At 47.2% G+C, this 22510-nt stretch overlaps 1 protein-coding gene across 7 annotated transcripts in view; it reads left to right on the top strand.

The window, feature by feature from the left end:
- Positions 1 to 22510, top strand: part of SDK2 (sidekick cell adhesion molecule 2) — a 1531827-nt gene that overhangs the window by 1166650 nt on the left and 342667 nt on the right. For all 7 annotated transcript variants that reach the window (XM_069655112.1, XM_069655110.1, XM_069655117.1 and 4 more), the window contains exons 9-11: positions 1196 to 1390; positions 3203 to 3319; positions 21569 to 21736. In XM_069655112.1, coding sequence (XP_069511213.1) covers positions 1196 to 1390; positions 3203 to 3319; positions 21569 to 21736 — 480 coding nt within the window. The remainder of the gene's footprint in view (positions 1 to 1195; positions 1391 to 3202; positions 3320 to 21568; positions 21737 to 22510) is intronic.

The raw sequence follows: 22510 nt of genomic DNA, 5'->3' as shown, positions 1-22510 counted from the left end.
TGGCTTGTGTGTTTTTGTGTGTAGTATTGCTGGCCCTTTGGCCGTGTGTGTGTGGTACGTTGGAGGTATGCTGGAGAGTAGCAGGAGCAGGGGATGGTTAGTAAGTTGAGCACAGCAGGATTTAAAGCAGTGGCAAACTTCAAAGGACAGCAGGATTTAGAATAGTGGCAACATTCAAAAAGCAGCAGAGTTCAAAATAGTGGCAGACTTCACAGGGCGACTATACTAAACACAGTGGCAAACTTCAGAGTGCAGCAGGATTTAAAGCAGTGGCAAACTTCACAGGCGAGCTAGATTTAACACAATGGGAAACTTCACACGGCAGCTAGACTCAACACAGTGGCAAACGTCAGATTGCAGTGGGATTTAAAGCAGTGGCAAACTTCACAGGGCAACTAGATTTAGTACAGTGGCAGACTTCACAGGGCGACTAGACGAAAAACACAGTGGCAAACTTCAGAGTGCAGAAGGATTTAAAGCAGTGGCAAACTTTGCAGGGCAACTAGATTTAGTACAGTGTCAGACTACACAGGGCAACTAGATTTAGGACACTGGTAGCCTTCAGAGGGTGACTAGATTCAACACAGTGGCAAACTTCAGAGCGCAGCAGGATTTTAAGCAATGGAAAACTTCACTGGGCAACTAGATTTAGTACAGTGGCAGACTTCATAGAGCAGCCAGATTCAACATAGTGGCAAACTTTGAAGGGAAGCAGGCTTTAAAATAGTTGCAAACTTCACAGGGCAGATAGATTCAACACAATGGCAAACTTTACATGGCAGCTACATTCAGCTCAGTGGCAAACGTCAGAGGCCAGCACGCTTTAAAGCAGTGGCAAACTTCACAGGGCAGCTAGATTTAGTACAGTGGCAGGCTTCACAGGGCAACTAGATTTAGTACAGTGACAGGCTTCAGATGGCTGCTAGATTCAACATATTCGCAAACTTTGAAGACCAGCAGGAGGTAAAGCAGTGGTAAAATCAAATGGTATTATTAAAGTAGTGGCAAGATTTCAGAAGTACAGCACTGGCTGTGCTCCCAGTTCTTACCACCTTACCTGATTGTTGCAGTAGACGGCTTTGCAGGAGCCCAGGGCAGACAGGCACACATGCGATGGAGGTGCTGGGTTAGTTCACTGTTTGGCAGAGTGCCACCAGGTTTCAGTTTTCATGACACCCCTCTTTCCTTTCTTTAGGAGTTCCACAGCCGGCAATAGTCTGGTACAAAGATGCCACCTTGGTGGAAGTGCGCAAGCTGGACAGGTTCCGGGTGCTGGGCGACGGCAGTCTCCAGATCAGCGGGCTGGTGCCAGATGACACGGGAATGTTTCAGTGCTTTGCTCGCAATGACGCCGGGGAGGCGCAATCCTTCACCTATCTGGCAGTGACAAGTGAGTGTGATTGCCTCCTCTCATCGCCAAGGCTGGATTGCATTGAACAACTCACGTCCTATACGCCCCATCCTTTGTGGGAGTGCTATGTCTGACTGCTAAGGAAATGGTGACGTGGCAGGCATCGGTACTATCTTCATAACGTGTATCGCTGTCAGTACTTAAGTGGGGCGAGGTTTGAGGGGGGCTCTAACAAGTGAGCCTGGCCTAAGTGCAGGAGAATGTTGAAAGAGAGAGGGGAGATAGTGGGACCCAAGCAGGAGTGGCAGATTGCATTGGTGCGCCTTCTCATTTTGTTTCTTAATCAACGGCTCGGATCCACGCATTAGACAGTGATTAAGAAACAAAAAGAGAGGGCGCACCCAAAGAATGGATAGCAGTGCACCCCTCCTCCTTTTGTTTCTTTGTGAAAGGTACCAAACCCCTTTAGCAGCCCGTTAGCTCAACATAGCAGTTTGGTTAAAGGGCTGCCTGCAAGGTCAGGTACTCTCTGTTTTCTCTAATCTGAAGCAATCGGAAGCTCTGACCCAACAGGCAGCGTCAGCAGCCCTTTAATCGTGTGGCCCTGTTGAGCTAAAGGACTGCCTGAGGTGTGTTGCACCTCTAGCACTAGTCAGGGGGTGGAGGAGGAGGGGTAGCCAGGCAGAATTCCAGCTCAGGAGCCCTTTTTGAAGACTCCCATGGCCCCGGTCTACTTAAAGCCCTGATTGCTGTTGCTGATTGGTGACTGTGCATCGCATCACCATTGGCCCATCCTGCAATCCACATAAACAGTACCTCAGTCCCTTTCCCGCAATGCTAAAGAATCTGTGAAATAGACGGAATTGTATTCTGAATTGATATATTATTTATGAGCAATGAAATGATCGCACAAGATGACATAATATATTCTCTAGTACTCGAGCAATGGCACCATATTGCTAGGCATGCTCTAACAGAGCGGGCACCTTCCATTGTGCTTAACTGGTTAGCATTATATCATGGACTCAATCTATAAATAGTGCCAACTGCACTGAATCCCTCTTCCCAGAGTGCTAAGAGACGGCCGGCACTGTTGCCCTGTGATTTGTTTCAAAGCTGGTCATGGTGTGTGGGTCATTTTAGCGATCGTTAGCAATGCCGCAGCACCTGAGTGCCCCTAAGCTCATGCCCAGAATCTCAGCACATGGGCAGTGAGAGCGTCCCTGAAAGGCCCTTGTCTCTGAAAAGCAGGCAGGGCTGGGGCAGAGTCTGCCTGCCACGTGACTGGCCCTGTCGCAACAGCATATTTCGAGGTATTCGGTAACCACACAGACCAGATTACTTCTGCTCATGGCATATTTAAAACATCAACTCTTGTGGGTGCTTTTATCATTGCAACGGGGCTGCATCAACAGTGCAAACACGTACGTGTAGCTTATATGTATGTGGCACTTCCTGCCGCAGCGCTGTGCCTTAGTGGAAACATGTACTAAAAGCTGTTGTTGTTGTGTTGTTGTTACTCACCAACATGGCGTTCATGTTTTCGACCTTGCAAGGATGGCAGGCTGAATTACCCCTGTCAGAACCTACAACCTGTGACCTGCATATTGCACACATATGTGTGCCAACTATGCATTATCCCACTGAGCTATCTTGCATGCTACCATTGCTTTCAGGTTGAGAAGGTGCTTATTGGAAGGGGGTGAGTAGGAGGGAAGGGAGGCGTGTGCAGACGGTGTGATCGTGATAACTTGATCGGGGGCTTCTTGAGGGGGACTCCAGGGGAAAAGTGTCCGCGGAGAAGGTGCTATCATACTAACTAAGCATGCTGCCCTCTGTCTCCCCACGCAGGTATAGCACCCAACATCACCCGCGGCCCCTTGGACAGCACCGTGATCGATGGCATGTCCGTGGTGCTGCACTGCGAGACCTCCGGAGCGCCGAGACCTGCGATCACCTGGCAGAAGGGTAAAGAGCGGTGGGCTGGTGGGGTGGTGGGGGGAGGGGATAGTGCTTTTCTCTGGGCAGTGTCATCTAACGCCTGCAGGCTTGCCTCCGGTGAACCTGCGTTAGGCCAGACTAGTCTCTCTGCATATCTGGCCCCTCTGGAGCTAATGTACTGTATCAGTATTGTGTCATTTGAAATTGCACTGATAAAAAGGATTTCCGCCTCCGTGGAATTTACTTTGTTTTATGCTGTTTGGGTTTTATGGACGCAGGTTTGGAGTGGGCTAACGGGGGTGGGATATGGACGCAGGTTTGGAGTGGGCTAACGGGGGTGGGACCACTGAGGTTTGTGGGGCAGGTCGCCCATGCTATAGTCTGTAGAACACCACGCCCTACAAGCTCTGTGTGGGTCCGCCTAATACATTTTATGAAAATATGCAAATGTGAAGTCATAGACTAACCATAATGACTGGTGGTTCTCCATGGGCGGACATGTTTTCCCCCAGTCCACCCACCTATTCAACTGTTGGATGCTTTTGCATTTTTTAGCTCAAACCTATAGCTGAGAAGCACAGAGTGCTACAAAAAATAGGGAAAATTCAATAGCGGGGAAAAAGCATGAGGCCAGGGAGTGGATGCCATTTAAATGGAATATCCCACCAATTACTTGTTATGCTGTCATCAATAGAGAACGTTACTTACTTGCAGGGGTGGGCTTGCCTACAGGGGACTACAGAGATTTCCCAGTGGGCCCCTGCACCATGAGACTCATTTGTGTGGTTACCCTTTTTCCCCCCAATTTATTTTGTGGAAGAACCCACCGCCCCCAAAATCCTTCTTAAAGGGGTTGGGCTTTCTCACACATTGTTATATGGGGCCACTTTGAAAACTATTTCCAGGGCCACTTTTGGTTCTCATTCCACTCCTGCCTACATTTCTTACATTCCACTTCCTGGGTAACAAGTAATTCATACGAAAACCTATTTAGGCAATAATTATTTTGGGGGCGTGGCATCAAAGCTGGTAACAGCCCGAGACAATGGGCCAGAGAGAAGCAGGGTCATTACTAAGGTCTGCTTCACTGTTACCAGCCCTCGCGTCCCCCTTTAAGGTGTTTATTGCTATTAGCTCCCCAACAAAACATCCGGGGTGCTAATAGTTAATTATTTTCTGGGAAAATACGGTTTATGTGGGGAGCACTAACCTTTTATTCCACAAGAAAAGGCTTCTAAGCAAGTAGACTGCCATGAAAATTGAAAAGTGGGCTAAAGGAAGAGTCTCTTTTCTATGTCCATGGCAGTCCACAAAACAATTGAGAGGCCTTCTCCAGTGGTGAGGAGCAGAAGCAGCAAGGAAGCCGGTTAAGTGCGTCTTTATTTCATTTCATTTGAGGCAGTGGCGGGTAATGGGAACCAAGAGGGAGCAGCCAACCATTTGGGCGGAACACAGGCATATACTGGTAGAATTAGTCAGCATTCAAAGAAACCTGATTGAAGTGAACTACCGGGGTATTATTTCAGAAGGTTCCCAAAAAATCTCCTTTGGTTTGAAGATGCGCCAAGCTCCTTAAATATCATTGACTGAGAACGCTGTGTCCCGAGTTGTGATGTCATTTGGTAAGCTAGTTAGTTACTGCTTGTGATGTCATTGGGTAAGCTGGATAGGTTCTGCTTATGATTTCATTTATTAAGCTAGTTAGTTACTGCTTGTAAGGTCATTGGATAAGCTAGTTAGTTATTGCTTATGATTTCATTTAGAAAGCTAGTTAGTTATTGCTTGGGATACCATTAGGTAAGCTGGATAGTTACTGCTTGTGATGTCATTAGGTAAGCTAGATAGTTACTGCTTCAGATGTCACTGGGTAAGCTAGATAGTTACTGCTTATGATTTCATTGGGTGATCTAGTTAGTTACTGCTCGTGATGTCATTGGGTAAGCTAGTTATTGATTGGGATATCATTAGGTAAGCTAGATAGTTACTGCTGGTGATGTAATTGGGTAAGCTAGCTAGTTATTGCTTGGGATGTCATTGGGTAAGCTAGTTAGCTAATGGTTTTGATTTCATTGTGTGAGCTAGTTAGTTACTGTTTGTAATGTTATTTGGTAAGCTAGTTAGTTATTACTTTGGATGTCATTAGGCAAGCTAGATAGTTACTGCTTGCAATGTCATTGGGTAAGCTAGATAGCCACTGCTTATGATTTCATTGGGTGAGCTAGTTAGTGACTGCTTGTGATGTCATTGATTAAGCTAGTTAGTTATTGCTTGGGATGTCATTAGGTAAGCTAGATAGTTACTGCTTGAGAAGTCATTGGGTAAACTAGATAGTTACTGCTTATGATTTCATTGGGTAAGCTAGTTAGTTACTGCTTATGATTTCATTGGGTGAACTAGTTAATTAATGCTTGTGATGTCATTGGGAAAGCTAGTTAGGTACTGCTTTTGATGTCATTGGGTAAGCTAGTTAGTTAATGCTTTTTATTTAATTGTGTGAGCTAGTTAGTTACTGCTTGTAATGTTATTTGGTAAGCTAGTTAGTTATTACTTGCCATGTAGTTGACAGGATAATTGGGCTTGTTTTTCTTTAATGCACTGTTTCTGATGACATTGGTATAGAACAAAACTTTGTAATTACAAATTGAAATTATGCACAGCGCAAGGCCCTCTAAAACATGTGGCTACCTCTCAGTGCTGAAAATGGAAATTATGACTGTAGAATCCCACCTGCACGGGTGGGATGGTTCGTTTGTTATCACCGTCCCCACCCCTAAACGCCAAAAAAGGTTTGCCTCACGGCAGAATAAGCATGATAATTAGTAACACCTGACAAATAACCCAATAGAGGGTGTTTCCGATCATGTCACTGGAAAAGTATAAAAGGTGCACACCTTTTAACCTTAAAAGCTGTATTTAAATATTTTCTGCAGTGTCAAATCCTAACAACTGATTTCACAGACCTCCTGATCAGTCTTTGAAGTGTCTCACCCCCTGTTCCTAACAACCTGGGTTTGAACCCCGGCTTCAACACTTAAAGTCCCGACATACTAAAGCAGTTGAATGATGGAAATTTGTTTTTTTTCCGGATCCGATATCCAGCGAATATTTCGCCAGTACCTGAATCTGGGAAAATCTGTCGAAAAGTCCAGCGCTGCTACGTTTAACTGATGTTAAAAGAGACACATGGAATTTCCAGTAGGAACCGGGAACACCAGAGGCTTGGAGGGGGCACCGTGCCAGACAGCAGGGATGTGCAAATGTTGTTAAAATGGCCACTGAAAGTTGCATGTACCATTTGTCACATTCCTCCTGTGGTTTCAGCAAACAGATGGGCGCGTACTGATTGTGCAAATGTGACATCACAAAGGGCTTCTGTCAGCAGATTTGAGGGAATTTGCATGATGCTGTCATTTGAAATCCACTTTCACACCTAATTAATGCCACCGTTTGTTCTACTAACCAGTGAGATCTAATAATATATATTTATGTAGTGCTTCATGCCATATTCCTCCTGCTTCTATGTACTGTACAAATAGAGTCTAATATTGCCCACTGCAATGGTTCGCAATGTATTGACCTCGGAAGAATAAAGGGCTGCGTCGGCTGTGATAGGATACAGATATGTGTCCTAGGCGTATGGGCGCGCGTTTATTTGGCCGAGCTATTCTTTTCAGCAACACAGTGACACTTGGTCTTGCTAAAGGTCAAGTGTCACCCCTTTCTGCAATAATGCTTGATTGCGGCAGCTGCACTTTGGGAGCCTTCCTTCTTGTGGAGAGTCCCAAGTTATGTTTTGTGTCATGATTGCCCTACATTGATTGGATATCTGTTTGAATGGTGTCCCCTCTTTAAGGGGAACTTTAGACTAGAGATAATGACTGGACTGGCTCTCTGGCCAGTGCTGGTCTACTGTGGCAGGTCCATTCATAGTTTTAGGAATAGCCCTGTCCTTACACTTCTATCTTTGAAAAGTGGCTGTAGTTTCTCCTCTGTTTAGAGCCCAGTCTGCTCCATGCTATTAACGGATGTTGCCAGGCCTTTTAGAGACCCTCCCTCCGTGTACTGGTTCTTTAACAACTTAACTGCCAGGAAACCTCTTCCTAATGGTATTCCCCATGCCCCTAGGATGAGCAATCTCGTCCTTGGCACTTGTGCAACAGGGTTTAGGGTCATAAGACCGAAAAAAAAAAAGTATGACGTTTTTTATTCGAAATGGGGGGGTTCTCCCCCAAACCCCCCCTTTTTTTAATTTTTATTTTTTTTAACCATTTTTTTTAAAATCCCGGACCCCAAAATAAATATATAATTAAAAAAAGAGAAATTCGACTTTTTTTTCGGTCTTTTTTTTTCGACCTTATTGTTAGTCGAGATTTTTTTTTCGAGATTTTGACCGACCACCGTGCAACAGCCCATTGATGTGCCATCCTATGGCAAGGAAGGCGCACCCTCAAGAAGTCCTCCTCACTGAACATCGTGGAAGCAGCTCAGCAGCCATACAGATGTATTTTAAGCACATGCGCAGTCTTTAAAAAGGAGGGTAAGACTGTTCTGCCCCTTCAGGCACGGTGGGCATGCACACCTTTCCTTTGTGCAAAGGTCTCCCTTGTTGCATGCGCCACGATTGCATATTGTGTGGCTCTAGCGCCTTGATGATAGAGTTTGCCAGTGTCACTCTGGCTGGTGCCTAAAGCATGGTGTTGTGACATACAGCCACGCCTGGATGCCCTCCCTACCCCCCGCACTTGTGTCATGCACAGGCCTCCTGTCCAAACACATTTCAGCATCAGCTAACCAGAGCGATCTTGTCCTCTTTTTAGGGGCCTTATGGGAAAGGACTACAAAATATTACACAAAAGAACACCCCATTGATACGGCTTCCTCCCTTTTGGGTTCTAGAGCGGTCTATAACATCAAGTAAATACATACTCAAACCACCCTTTTTGCATTCAGGTAGACACACAAGGTAATTCAAAAAATATACATATTTTAATCTCTATCACATAAAAAACATAAAAAACACAAAAGATGTGTTTCTCTATAATAGACAATATTTCATTGAAACAGGTATGCATTTTAACACATTTGTGACGTATACAAATCTTCACAAGTTGGTTCTATACACGACATTTATAGTATTCTCCTTTCATAAGGAATAAGGTGTGTCACATTACCTTACATACCTGTTTCAATGAAATATTGTCTATTATAGAGAAACACTACTTTTGTGTTTTTTATGTTTTTTATGTGATAGAGATTAAATTATGTATATTTTTTGAATTACCTTGTGTGTCTACCTGAATGCAAAAAGGGTGGTTTGAGTATGTATTAACTTGATGTTATAGACCGCTCTAGAACCCAAAAGGGAGGAAACCGTATCAATGGGGTGTTCTTTTGTGTCAAACACATTTCAGCACATTACTATTAGGGGCTGCCATGCTCTCCCTGTGACTGAGGACCACGCTGCAGCACAGGCCATGTTCTTTGAACCCTCCGCTTCTACATCCCTGAAAATGGCTGCCGTCCGGAGGAGGCCATTGGCCTATCTTGGACATCTAAGGCAGATTTCTCTTTTTTGTGGTTGTTGCTTTGTACACCTTGGCTGAGGTGGCGGGCAGTCACTGGGACTGTCCATTAGACTGCCTATGGGAGTGCCTGGCTTTCTCTTAACGTTCGCTTGATGTGGCCTTTGCCTCTGGTCTGCAAAAGTACTGTGTTAGTACAACACTCAAAGCCGGCTCACTGTGGCAGTGCCCACAACTGAACCAGGACAGCCGTAAGGATGTACAGACTACAGCTCGGCCATAGGCTACTAGGAAAATTACTGCCTATTGTGTACACGTAAAGAAACCCAGGCCCGCGACAGCCACGCAGTACGCAAGAGCGTGGGATTCCTGCACTGTGCATTCTGAAAACTCTTTCTCTGTTTCTTTAAAAAAAAGACAGTTTTTAATTGTGTGAGCAAGACATTACGGTGTTAGTGAGTTATAATACAAATATAATCACTTATTGAGATAGCACCTGTATTCAATACTGTAATCCAAAGCTGTTCAGCCTTCCTTTACAGAGTCCAACCTGGGGGTTTAACCTCACTGCAAATGGGGAGCCAGGTGTTCTTGTTTGACTTGAAGGTGTGTATGTTAACACATCATGTAGCTTAAATGTGACCACCTTTCGACCTCCCCAAATTTCCCGGGGGCTTACAGGCCAACGTCTAGTCTCATAGGCTAAGTAGTGTAGGCACCCATGCTCTTTCATAGCCCTAACTAGTAACAAAAACGGCATACCATTCTGCGTGGGATAAAAATGTGGCTGTAGGCTTTTATTATTATTTGCAGCAATAATGATGATAGAAACCAGATGACAGAAAACAGGTGTGCTTTTGGACCCCTCGTGTCCAAGGTGTGTGATGCCTTGCACCTGCCGATTGTTCTTCAGAGCTCGTTCATACTCTGCGTTAGTGGTCTTTCCACCGTTCTTCGAGCTCTGCTGGCAAGTCCTTTTCTTTGCGTGCCTGCAAGCCAGACTTTTGCCTATATCCTTGGCTGGTTCTTTTCTCCTAGCCCAATTGGCATCCTCTCCTTAGACACATGCCGCCTACGACTCGGCCGGGTACCGAACCTGCCACCCAGCATCTTATTCACTACCTCCTTTCCCAGGGTGGGTTAGGTGGGAAACTGGGAAAGCTCTGCCTCCCTCCTTACAGCAAGCTTTACCCCAACTGGGTGTGCTTGCTTTCCGTTGTGCTTGCTACCTTCCTGGTAGCACTTTTTTTCCTCCTCTTGCCTTTATTAATCTCCTGGGGGCCGGGTCCTCACCCGGCCCCCTGCTGCTTTTTTTCGCACCTTTCTTCTCTTTCTTTTTTTCGTCCGCCTGTTGCCATGGCAATTTATTGATGACGGTGCTTCGCGGCTGCCCTCCAACTCAGAGCCTCTCTGCCTACGCCCTACGCCTAAATCCCGCGGCCCTCTATCTTCCTGCCCCCTGGGGACGGTCCGGGCCCTGTGGCATAGGCTAACTAGTGTAAGCACCCATGTTCTCTTTCATACCCCCAACTAGTAACAGAAATTACATATGACTCTGTGTGGAATGGAAATGTGGCCGTAGGCTTTTATTATTATTTACAGCAATAATAACCAGATAATAGAAAACAGGTGTGCTTTTGGACCCCTCGTGTCCTAGGTGAGTGATGCCTTGCACCAGCCGATTGTTCTTCAGAGTTCCACCGTTCTTCGAGCTCTGCTGGCAAGTCCTTTTCTTTGCGTGCCTGCAAGACAGACTTTTGCCTCTATTCTTGGCTGGGTCCTTTCTCCCTGCCCAATTGGCATCCTCTCATTAGACACGTGTCGACACACATGAGTGGAAGCCCCCAAACGTACCCTTATCAGCACCACCTATTCTCCAGTGGCCGAAAGATGCTATCCGTGAACACCCCCATCCCTTTCTGCGATAGGTGAACCCTATCGTGGTGAGACAAATCAGGGTTGTTCTGGGACAGGCCGTACCTGATGAAGTGTAGCCCCGTGTTCCTGCAGAACCTTTCCAAGGCTTTGTTCAGCTTCCTCCCAGATGTTTCTACCGCCTTTCTGCAAACTGCACCATGCCATAACCTCTTGGGTACTATTTCTGACATGAACATTTCGGTCCCCCTCCAACAATGTGCCATGTTGTGTAAAGATTTGCAAATGTCCCTCTGCAATTGCCCCTTTCCCATCCGTGCCAGGTCATTACCCCCAGGTGTATAACCAAATATTCCAGCCGGTCTCTGATACCAATTGGATCTGACAGTCTTTTATTTATGTCCTCCCAATGCATTCTGGGTATCCCCCACCAGGAACTGATTGTTTTCAGGAAAGTGCAAACCTTCTTTCTTGTCCTCTATCCGACGCCCTGCCCGGCCCACGAACGAATGGCCCACTATTCATGCCGATCTGTGCGGGCCATCATCTGTGGTAGGGGGGGCAACGTGATGCTTTATTTATAAATGTTCCTCTCTTACATATCTTTTAAAACAGTTGGATTTCCATCCGCTGATTCTTTTGACCCCCCTGCGCAAGTCGTTTTTCCAAAAAGGACTGTGTGATGCATCTGGGGCGGGGGCCCTTCTCTTTGATGCATCCTGACTCTATCGCCCATCTTATTTGGTCGGTTTTGGATTTTCTTAAGAATACCTTCTTCCCATGCTGATATCCTGCAGGGGCAGGCCATCTCCCGCTGTAGTGTTCCGTGCCACTGGCTCCCCAATCCTAAGAGCCCCAAAGTATGCTTGGGCAAATGCTGCCCTGAAAAGTGCTGTTTTGTATGCATTGGAGCATGTTTCCTCGAGCGCTGCTAACAGGCAAACTAATTTCCCAAAGTTCAGGGGTCTCCTGGTGTCTGGCTTGCTCCCTTCTACTTTGGCCCACTCCCTCATTGCATATTTTATCAATGGGTTGTTTGTTGGTTGGATCTGTCATCCTGGCTGCCTTAAATGCATATGTCACTGCTGCTAGTTGAGCTGCGGCCCCACTTTTCCTTTTACCCTGCGCAAATGCCCATTCCAGAAATCTGCTCATATCGCTCACTGTTATGTCATTGCGTTTTTCAATCACCCTCTTTGCATCCAGCAAGTGTTTTTCATATTACTTACCCGTTTTCTGGGCCAAAGCGTTTTTGGCGAGGTTTCTTGTGACTCGCCCGGGCTCTCTCTCCGACCTTTCATTGATCTTTTCTCCTTTGCCCTGCCTGGCTTTGGGCTACACTCTCCTTCTCCTGCAGCAATCGTAGCGGTGCCATGCCTCCATTGGCATAGGTGGCTTTTGATACTCTGGGTCTGGCCTCAGAGGCCTGAATGCCTCCCACTGTAATCGAGACAGGGCATCAGCAACCTCATTTACCTCGCCGGAAATGTGTCTGGCTCTCAAACATATATCATTTTTCAATGCTTTCAATGTAATTGCACTCAATAGCCTCAGCACCAGAGGGCAGGAGGCGCTCCCTTTGTTAAACACCTGTACCACTGCCATGTTGTCGGACCACACCGTCACCTCTTTGTTACTGAGCTCGCTACACCAGGCGCATACATATTGGGAAAAGTTCCAGTAGCGTGATACTCTTGGTCCATTCTATGGCATGACATGTCTCTAGCTATTCCTCTGCGCACCATTTAATTCCCAATATCGCGCCGAAACCACAGGCGCCTGCTGCGTTAGTAAACAGCACTTTTTTCCCCTCCTGGTTGACAGGCGTTCGCCAGATAACCGAGCCATTGAACTCCTTCACAAATTTTTCCCATACTGCCAGGTCTTTCTTGATACCTGTCCCCAGCCTGTGGTGTCTCTGCGTGGCCCCTTCTGTTCTTATCTCAATGCTCCTCTGGAATACCTGCCCCTGTAGTGTGACTCTACCTGCAAAGTTTAATTTCCTTGCAAGGGATTGCAGCTCTTTGTCCGTAGCATTGTCCTTTGTTTTCACCCTTTTAATGATAGCTGTCAAGTCCTCCACTTTCTCCCTCGGGATGCAGCCCACACCTTCCTGTCTGTCGATCTCTATATCCAGGAACTGAATTCTCTGTGTTGACCCCATCGTGTTGTCTTGTTCCAATGGTATACCCCACTCTTCTGCCAAGTCCTTAAAGCTGCCTAGTGCTGCTTTGCACAGACCTGACTTCTGTAGTCCTACAAATAGGAAATTGTCCAGATAATGTACTACCCTTGCTTCTGGTATTAACCTATTTAGTGTCCATTGCATGAAAAAGTTCACTTTTTCTAAATATGGGCATGACATTGTGCAACCCATGGGTAGGCATTTGTTGTAGTTATAGCTACCCCCCCATTGTGAACATAGCCACTGTTGTGATGCCCTGTGTACCAGGAGGAGCCTGTTTGCAGATTTTAGGTCTGCCTTTGCTAACCATGCTCCCTTGCCTGCCCCCCTGACTAGTTTTACTGCCTCCTGGAAATCTGTGTAAGACACTGCCGCATCTAATGGTGAGATGTCGTCATTAACTGACTTACCTTGGTAGTATGATAGGTGGTGGATAAGTCTAATCTCCCTCTCCTCCTTTTTTGGCACTATACCAAAGGGAGAGCAGATGAATTCCTGAAATGGTATCCTTCAAATGGCCCACAAATTCTGCCCAGTTCTATCTCTTTCTGTATTTTGTCCCCTAATACCTCTGGGGTTTTTTTGCAGATTTTAAATTATACAGTATGCCCTGTGACCCTTTCCCCTTGAATGGGATGGTAAACCCTTCAGAAAATCCTTGCATTATTAATTCAGCTGTTTCTGTGTCAGGGAAGACCCGTAGCCATTTCTCCATTTCCTCCAACTTTACCAGTGACCTTCCCATTGTGCCCTGACCCCTATGTATGCTTGCCCTCGCTATGTCTAGCACTGGAGGTTGCTGCCTTTGTGCATTTTGTGCTGCTGTGGTCTCCACTGCATTTACCAGACTGGTGCCTAAATGTGCACTCCTTGCACCAGCTGCAAGCTCCCCTCTCAAACTTCCAGCAGAGCGCGGGTGGCCCCTTGCTGTCCATGCCACCCTCCACTGCCCTGCAATGTGGGTGGCATGCTGCTCTGCCAGCTCTGTAGGTTCCCAAATTGCCTTTTCCGAAAATGCTGCTCCCTTGATCGTTGGTACCTGCTGTCGCTGCTCCTATGGTTGTACCCGCTCTCGCTTCCCATATATTCTACCAATATGGTCTCCTATTATAGCTCCCTGAGTTCTGTTCCCACTTCTCTTTCAGTACATTGAAGATGTATATATTGTAATCTTCCTCGTCCCATTCTAGGACAATCCATTAGCATCCTGAATGTGTGATCATATTGCCACCATGCATCTCCGTCAAACGCCTTGTGTACCTTAAAAACCCTCTGCTCGTAAGCTAACAGAGCCGTCCCCTCCTCAGGATATTTCCGTAGTATAATTGTGGATAGGACGTGAAATGCTGACAACCAATTCTCGAATGTCTGCTCTACTGCCATTTTCCTGTTTACCCCCTTTTCCTCTTCCTTCTTGTCTTCCCTTGCACACATCATACCCTCTTTTTTGATATGCCAACAGTGAAAAAATGTCTATGAATTCTTTCCACCATATTTTAGTTTTCACTTTCTCCTCTATATGCCATGCCATTGTTGTCCTTGTCCTCTTGTGTACGTCCTTTCCCATAGATGCGCGGCCAAACTTTGTCATGACTGGTCTCCCGTCAATGCAGCCTGGGGCTAGGACCTCCCTCTGTGCTAACCCACTCAATGGGGCTATGGCAGCCTCCCTCACCCACACATCGAGTGCCCCCTTGTGGCCTTCCTTGAGTATGGCCCCTCCCACCACGTCCTTCCCTGTACTGCCCTCTGAACTGCCCTTCTTTCTCTCCTTGCTCAAGGCACTCTTCTGCTTCAGCCATGCCTGTAGGTGTTCTGCCTTCTCATCCCCACTGCTGTCTGTGCCTGTCTCGGACCCAGACGATGGCTGCCTAATCACTTTTCCCCTCTTCTTCTGCCCCCATTTCCCTCTGCGGATACTGCTCCTCGTGGGCGATTTTCCTGGAAAAGCCATGCAGCAGCGTAACATTTTCAAAATAAGTGTTTCTGTTTTGTTTTTCAAAGTACCTTTCTGTTTCTCTTTCTTGCTCTTCTTTCTTGGGGCTTCGTTTGCTGCTTTTGCTGCTGTGCCGGACGCCTCTCTTTGACTCTTCTGCCCCTTGGGGAGGGGCTCCTCTCCTGACCCTCCTAACTCGCTTCCACTGCTCTCGTTGTTCAGTAGGGGTGACATTTCCCTGTTCTGGTCCACCCCTCCCAGTGCCCCAGACACCCACTCCCAAATCCCTTTTCTGCCGCTCAGGCCCACTCCTGGAGCTCGATTTCTTTTTTGGGCTGCTCCTCTGCCATTTTGAGTATTTTGTGCAAACCTGTGCAATGTTCCTCCTGCACTCATATCCCCCCCTCAGCTGTGCATCAAAAAAGCCTTGTTTTGTCTTAATTTTTGTACGCCATTATACTTGCCAGCTTTACCCCCTTTGTGAGCTGCGCATACAGGGACTCTTTTGGCTGAGTCCTGCGTTTCGAAATCTCAGGCCTGGATACCGCCGCAGCAACCAACAGGCGCAGCCCCCAGACCTCCTCCAGCTGCAACCAGTACCTGCCGCAGGGGCTGTAAACATCAAAAACAGCCTGCGGGGATCCTTGTCTGCAAATAAATGATGTTGCTGCTCTGCCCGGTTGCTGCGCTCCCTCAATAGATGCTGTGCTTTTCCCTTCTGTTCACCGCGTTCCTTCTGAGGCCGCCGGCTCCCGGCTCTCAGCTTGTCAATTTCACCAGGGCCTGGGTACTCGCTCACTGCCGCACTATGGCTGCCTTCCGGAATTATTCCTCTCTGGCCCCTACTTCGATCTCCTGCTCCTTCCTTCTTAGCTGATCAGAGAGTCCACCGCATGCTGAGCGAAGTGCTCACCAACTTCTTCCCTGCTCGCCCTGCAATTAAACAGTGAGTTTGACCGCAAAGGCAATGGCAAAGCAAACTGGGAAAGCTCCGTCTCCCTCCTTGAAGCAAGCTTTACCCGCGCTGGGTGTGCTTGCTTTCCATTGTGCTTGCTATCTTCCTGGTAGCCCTTTGTGTTCCTCCTCTTGCCTTTGTTATTCTCCTGGAGACCAAGCCTTGCCCTGGCACCTGCTGCCTTTTTTCGCACCTTTCATTTCTCTCTTTTTTTGGCCACCTGTTTGTTGCCATGGCCAGTTAATGTTGACGGCACCTCGCAGCTGCCCTCTCCTGGCAGCCCCTCTGCCTATGCCCTACACCTAAACCCCACGGCCCTCTATCTTCCCGCCCCTATGGGACGTTCAGGGGCCTGTGGCTAAAGAAATGCAACATTATTATCTTTGCCTAGGGGTCCACTGGAGTTTACCAGAATAGGAATAGAAGATGTCCCTGACTCTGCAAACAACCCCTGGCAGTGCTTTAAGTGGGACACAGAATTGAGATGGGGTGCTAGGTTAGGGGTGTGACCAGAATACGGGTTGGTGCGCCTAGCTGCTCCTTTTTGTTCCTAGGTCATGGGCTCCGAGCCTTGCTGGTAAACTGCCCGTGGGGGGGCCTGTGATTAAGAAACAAAAGGAGAGGCCAGGCAAACCAAAGGAGTTATAACAGTGCACTCAGGAGTGGTGTGCCGCCAATGGTCTCTGCCTTAATGCCATCAAAACTGAGATTCTCCTCATCGGCACACCTGCTCCCTCATTTCCTTTCACTCTCTGGCGGGCCTCTCTTGGCCCTCTTCCTGCTCCCACCTGTGCGGCTAAAAACATTGGGGTCCTCTTGGACTCCACACTCTCCTTCTCTCCTCACATCTCTTACATCTCTAGGAAGTCACACTAACAGCTGCACCTCCTCAGAGGTATTCTTCCTTTCCTTTCCTTCCCCCAGAAGCTCACTGTCTCCAGAGCTCAGTTTCTCTCCAGGATAGACTACTGCAACAGCCTCTTTCTAAATCTGCCTGCTTCTACTCTCTGCCCTCTGCAACTCTTCCAAAACAGGACTGCAAGACTTGTGCTTGGCCTCAAGACCAGGGACCGTATCTCTCCAGCACTGAAATCTCTGCACTGGCTCCCAGTGGCTGTGAGGATTAAGTTCAAAACCCTAAGCATTGTCCACAAGGCTGTCTGGGTCCTCAATACCTTTAACTCTCTCTTCCTAAATATCTTCCTTCTCGAGCTCTTCGATCATCCGCCTCCAACTCCCGCAGGGTCAGTCGCTTCTCCAAGCAACGCGTTGGTGGTAGATCTCTATCTTCGGCTGGGGCCTCCCTCTGAAACATCCTCCCTGCCTCGTTGAAACTTGAGGAGAACCATCTCCGGTTCCGGAAGAACCTCAAGACCTTCCTCTTTGCTTCTGCCTTCTCTCCTCTTCTCCCCTGGTGAACTTCTGATTGAAATTCCACTGACCACCTTACTCCCCTCTGATCTCGGTCCCAGGTCCCGTCCCCCATCAGTTGCACACCTGCACCACCTTCCAGACAACACCTGCACTTGGGGGCTGTTTCTGTATCCCTACAGTCCACTATCAGCTCATGACACTTGACGTCTGCACTTACCCCTGCACTTGCCACCAGCTGGCTGCACTTTTTTACCTACTGTTCTTATTTATTTAGTTTTATTTTACTGTTGATCCTATGTATTGCACTGCCCCTTTCCCTCTTCACCCCGCACTTTTCCTTTCCCCCCTCCCCTGCACTTGCGCAATCTCAATGTCACATGGCCTAGTAAGATCGTTGTCTTTTCTTCCCTCTGTTCCCCCTCCCTTGCCTCGTCGCGCCTTGAAACACTTGTGTATAGGTGAGTTATAAATGCCATATCATATCATATATCATATCACTCCAGCTCTCCTTTTGTTTCTTAATGAGAGGAGCTAACCACCAGAAGGCAGCCCTTTCATTCAAGGACCTTCTTGAGTGACAAGGCTGCCTACTGGAGATAGCGCCTCTCACTAAGAATCAGAAGGAGCGGTGGGGTGCCTGGCCTCTCCTTTTGTTCTTTGAGTGAGGAGCCAACTCCTAGCAGTCAGCCCGTTTAGCCAAAGGGATGCCTACAGGTGTCAGCGCTTCTGATTCGAAAAAAGTAGAGGCATCTGCATCTTTGGCTAATTTGGCTGCCTGGTGGGTTGGCATATCAGACTAGTGGGGGGGTGTAGAGCCCCAGCAGGGCCCTGACCCAGTAACCAGAATTTGGAGCGTGGCTATACTGCGGCTAGCCCCAGCCTCTGGTGATGATGCTAGCAGCCAATAAATACACTGGCCCTCATTACAACACCGGCGCTATACCATGACGCTATTAGCACCATGGTTGGTGACGGTGTTGTAACGAGTCCGCCATGGTGAAATGGGGAAATACCAGCCCATTCCAAGGTTGGCGGGACGGTATTTCCCCATTTGACCATGGCCCTTCCCCATTCCCATTTTTGCCCCATAGGGCTCAATGGGAATGGGGAAGGCGGCAGTTACGTTACCGCAAATTGCGGTACCGTAATTGCCTGCGAGGTCCCTTTACTGGTCCCTACTTTAACAGCTGGTCCATGTCAGCCATTAAGGTCGGGTCCCGCAAAGGGACCTCGTAGTAAGGCGCTAAGTGGTTAACGGCACCGCAGCCTTTTACGGCGCCGTTAACCACTTAGCGCCAGGGTCGTAATGAGGCCCACTGTCCTTTTTTTGTTTTTTTGTGAACATTTGAAGACGTGGTTGTGCAAGAAAGTCTCGCTTTACACCACTCGTGGGGTTAATTGGCAGGTTGTATCAGGCTTTGGGTACTTGTTTTCCTGCAATTTCAGCGTCGCCTTTTGTAGGTATGGGAGAGTGGTCGGTGGTGGTAAGTGCCCGCATTCCTTTTCATTTCGAGAAGATTTGTGAGGGTAATACTGCAGTTTTTTGGTTGGAGTAAACTTTCTGTTCACGCTTTACTGGCGGCTCTGGCCGAATGACACTCCCTTAAGGCAAAATATTATTTAACACAAAAAAAACTGAATCTAGAAGCTTATTCATTTCACTGACTGGTGAAGTTGCAATTTAACCCTTCGATGACATCTCTAGCAGAAATCGGGAAAAGACACAACCATGGGAATGGGGCAGGGGTCCTTAACCTTGGCGACTAGGGCTCAGTTTCCAATCTTCTCACTGACTATCTTGTGCCCTATGCATTGTGCCTTAATTGCCCCCTTGTGCTGTGCCCCCTGCCCCTTTGTCCTGGTATCCTTTTGCATATTCCCTCTCTAATGCACCCTCGCTCTGCCCTGGCACGGTTTTCTCCCACCCTGCGTTGTCCTCATCTGATACCCAGCAGCCTTCATAGTAGTTGCCCCTCTGCTTGACAGCTGCTTGCAGCAGGCACCACTCCTTGTAGGGGGCCCCTGGCTGATAGTCAGCAGAGGCTGTGCCAGGTGACGTGTGTTTATAAGGGGGCGCCTATCCCTGGGTGCGAGGATTAGTCCACGACCCGAGAGGTCTGCGTTTGCCTAAGATGGACATCTTGTTAGGTCTGGGCTTGCATGAGTTGCACAGGCTGTTATGACCCAAGGAAGATTAACTGCCGTGCGTACTTTTTATAAATGAGTGTCTGGTGACGAGGACAATGCAGGAATGTTGGCCTTTGTGGATGAGTACTGTGTATATACATTCGAGTGTATTCACTTTTGTGTTTATTTCACACTGCCGTGTTGTGCGCAGAATCAGTCTGCAAACAAGTGAATCAATTACATAAAAAAGTTCAATGAATCTTAATGGCATGTGTCAGAGTCTGCAAGTGTTTCGTGCTAAACTGTGCCTCCTCAGGACTCATTAAAATATTAACGTCTGTCATAATTGCAATGTGTAGCTTGTTTCGGCCTTTCATTGCGGATTTTCCAGACAGATTGTGTACATTAGTATGACAGAAACAGCCTTTTAGCTCGATAAAGCACATGTGTACTAAGAGCACAGCCTCCTCAGGCATCTTGAACTGGCTCTCCCCAATCATATATTTTTGCTTCTGTTTTACGTTCATCTTCCATCATGTGTGTGCCTATGTTCGTGTCTTCGTCCATGTGTGTTCTTGTGTGCAGAGTTCTTCATCCATGTATGTGTTTTTGTTTTTGTCTCGACCTACATCTGTACTCGTGCCTCTTGTAAGCGTGTGTGTGTGTGTGAGAGAGAAATAACTTCATTAGATCCTATGTTCCAGTGTATCTTCATCCATGTGTGTTCATGTGTGCATCTATCAGCTCGTCTATGCAAATGAATACGTCTACCTTTATATATGCTTTTCTGTTTGTAATTTGTATTCCTTGTTTTTTCATGTGTGCAAATACTTCTGTTTGTGTATTTTCCTCCATGAACTGGTAGCAAGTAGGCCTTTCATGCTGTTTCCCTGAAGTTATTCCTTTCTGCTACACATTCCCTCATCCCATGTCTTGTTCCTCTTTAGTTCATCTTTTTCCCATTTTCATTTTACTTTCTCTGCCCCAGTCTCTTTCAATTTCCTCTTTCGTTCCAATATCTCTCTATACTCCTCTCCATCGCCCTCTTTCCCCTGTCTGCTGTATGCACTGCATAGTAGCACCCAGGAGGTCTTGTCATGGGGCCTCCCAGCCAATCAGGATTCCCAGAAGGCGGCCTATATATCCTGCTATTGCCTGTGTTCCGAGCCCCCTGAGAAGCAGGAGCTCAGCATCTTCCCTCCTAGAGGTAAGCCTTCACTCGCCCTGTGCCTCTCCCACTCCAGAGACTGAGGCTGTCCCGCTCCTTCCCCTCCATGGCACCGACTGCAATGGAAAGGGATCAGAGGTTAAAGTGGGCGTGAACTAAAGGGTACAACGTTGCCTTACTTTATGTCACCCATGATACAGTTCCAGGACTGAAACATTTTAAAATAATACTTTTATATTTCATCCCTATTGGGGATTTGAACCTGTGCCCTGCTGATATTAAACCAGTGCAACACTGCACTGCACTATCTCTCAGGTGCTGGAAGAGGATTATTTATTTCAATAGGCTGCATGGGATATAAACGCCATTCCCAAGCAGCCAAAACGGCCAGATTGGTGCGATCTGCGTATGAATGGCTGTGGGCTCAGACTTGTTTGCAGGCAATGGGAGGGGCGTGTCTGTGGCTGGCCATGTTCTTTAAGAAGTCCAAATGGTGGGTGGTGAAGGGGAGGCTGTATGAAGGTGCATGCTGATTGGCACAATGACACACTAATGGTGGTCATTTAAATACATTTTCTTGCATTGCACTTTCTTCAGTCTTACTAGAACAGTTTTAAAACACAGTGTTGCAGAGTGGAGGAAAGGAAGGATCCAGGAATGGGGTTTGAATGGGTTGACAAGGGTGACGGTGAGAATGGGTGGCGTATGCAGAAAAGAGTGTGGGGCAGAGGGAACATAGTTCCACTACTTTTTTGTTTACATTTCGATCAATGAAAGGGATAAGGACTACATGCAGTTCCCTTCTCCTTATGTCCATGGCGGCCATTTTGCTTTTCACGGTTTCTTTTTAGGTTTAGAACTGGCACCCGTGCCATTTCTCAGCTTTAAAAAACTGCTTTTAGCACCCTGGAAAGCCTTCCGGAGTGCCCAATAGTTATAAACCCCTCCATGAGCGGGCATTACCAGACCAGGTTTTATTGCTTCAATGCAAAATATAAAGATGAGTGCATTTTAAATGTTCATTCTTCCATCTCGTTCATTCTGTGTACACTTTAGTGTATGTCCTACAATGTGGTCAGTCTACATCCTTGACCCTTAGTTTCACATGGTTCTGCCCTCCTCGTCTAACTACAGGTGAACGTATCCTGGCCAGCGGCTCGGTCCAGATCCCTCGATTCACCTTGCTGGAATCTGGCAGCCTGCTCATCAGCCCCGCCCACATTTCAGATGCTGGCACCTACACCTGCCTTGCCACCAATTCCCGTGGAGTCGACGAGGCGTCATCGGACGTCACTGTGTGGGGTAAGTATTAAGTATGACAGCTGCTGGAAACGTCGTCCTGTAGTTACCCTCCTGGGGTAGTTGGGACCATGAAGTAAAGAAAGAGCAGAGGTTAAAGATTAACCAATTCATTTTGAACTCTTGGGTGTGGGGTTGAATTAGTTCAATCTTTTCCTGGTAGGAGGAGCTCTAGCTTATCTGTATGGGGATTCTCGACACATAGGTGTCTTTACAGAAAGGGACCATTGGGTACTGAAAACATCTATTGAAGGGTCTCCTGTTATTTCCACGCAGCAAATTACTTTGTGGGAATTTACTTTGTGTAAATGACTTTGAAATGAATTTGAAAATATATATATATACATTTGTGGGTTAAGGGGTACACGTGGGTGGGTAGGGGTTTGGGTGAGGGGTTGTAATGAAGGGGGAAGGGGAGTTGGGGGTGAGGGTATTAAAAATAAAAAATAAAAGTTATTTCCACTAAGTTAATTACCACAAAGTAATTAATTTTAGGGAAATGACATGGAACTGTTGGAACCCTTCAACACAAGGCAACGTGGAATGTTAAAAGCCAGCACACGATAGTGTGGGGTGTCTCAACATAGCACAAGCCACTGCATACATATGAAAGTTCACATGTGCACTGTAGAGTTTTTCAAAACCACACAGACAATTGGGGAGAATGTCAAGGCACAGGGCACAGAGGGTCACCATAGATTGTCTCCAAAAATGGTAGGCCCAGGACAACATGGTTACAGAAAAGATTAAAGTTAAAGCATGCTCACCACTGGGAGT

Source organism: Ambystoma mexicanum, chromosome 3q, assembly GCF_040938575.1.
Source record: "Ambystoma mexicanum isolate Mex_15411 chromosome 3q, UKY_AmexF1_1, whole genome shotgun sequence".
NCBI lineage: Eukaryota > Metazoa > Chordata > Amphibia > Caudata > Ambystomatidae > Ambystoma > Ambystoma mexicanum.
The sequence above is the reverse complement of the archived record's forward strand: the minus strand, read 5'-3'. Positions and strand labels throughout refer to the sequence as shown.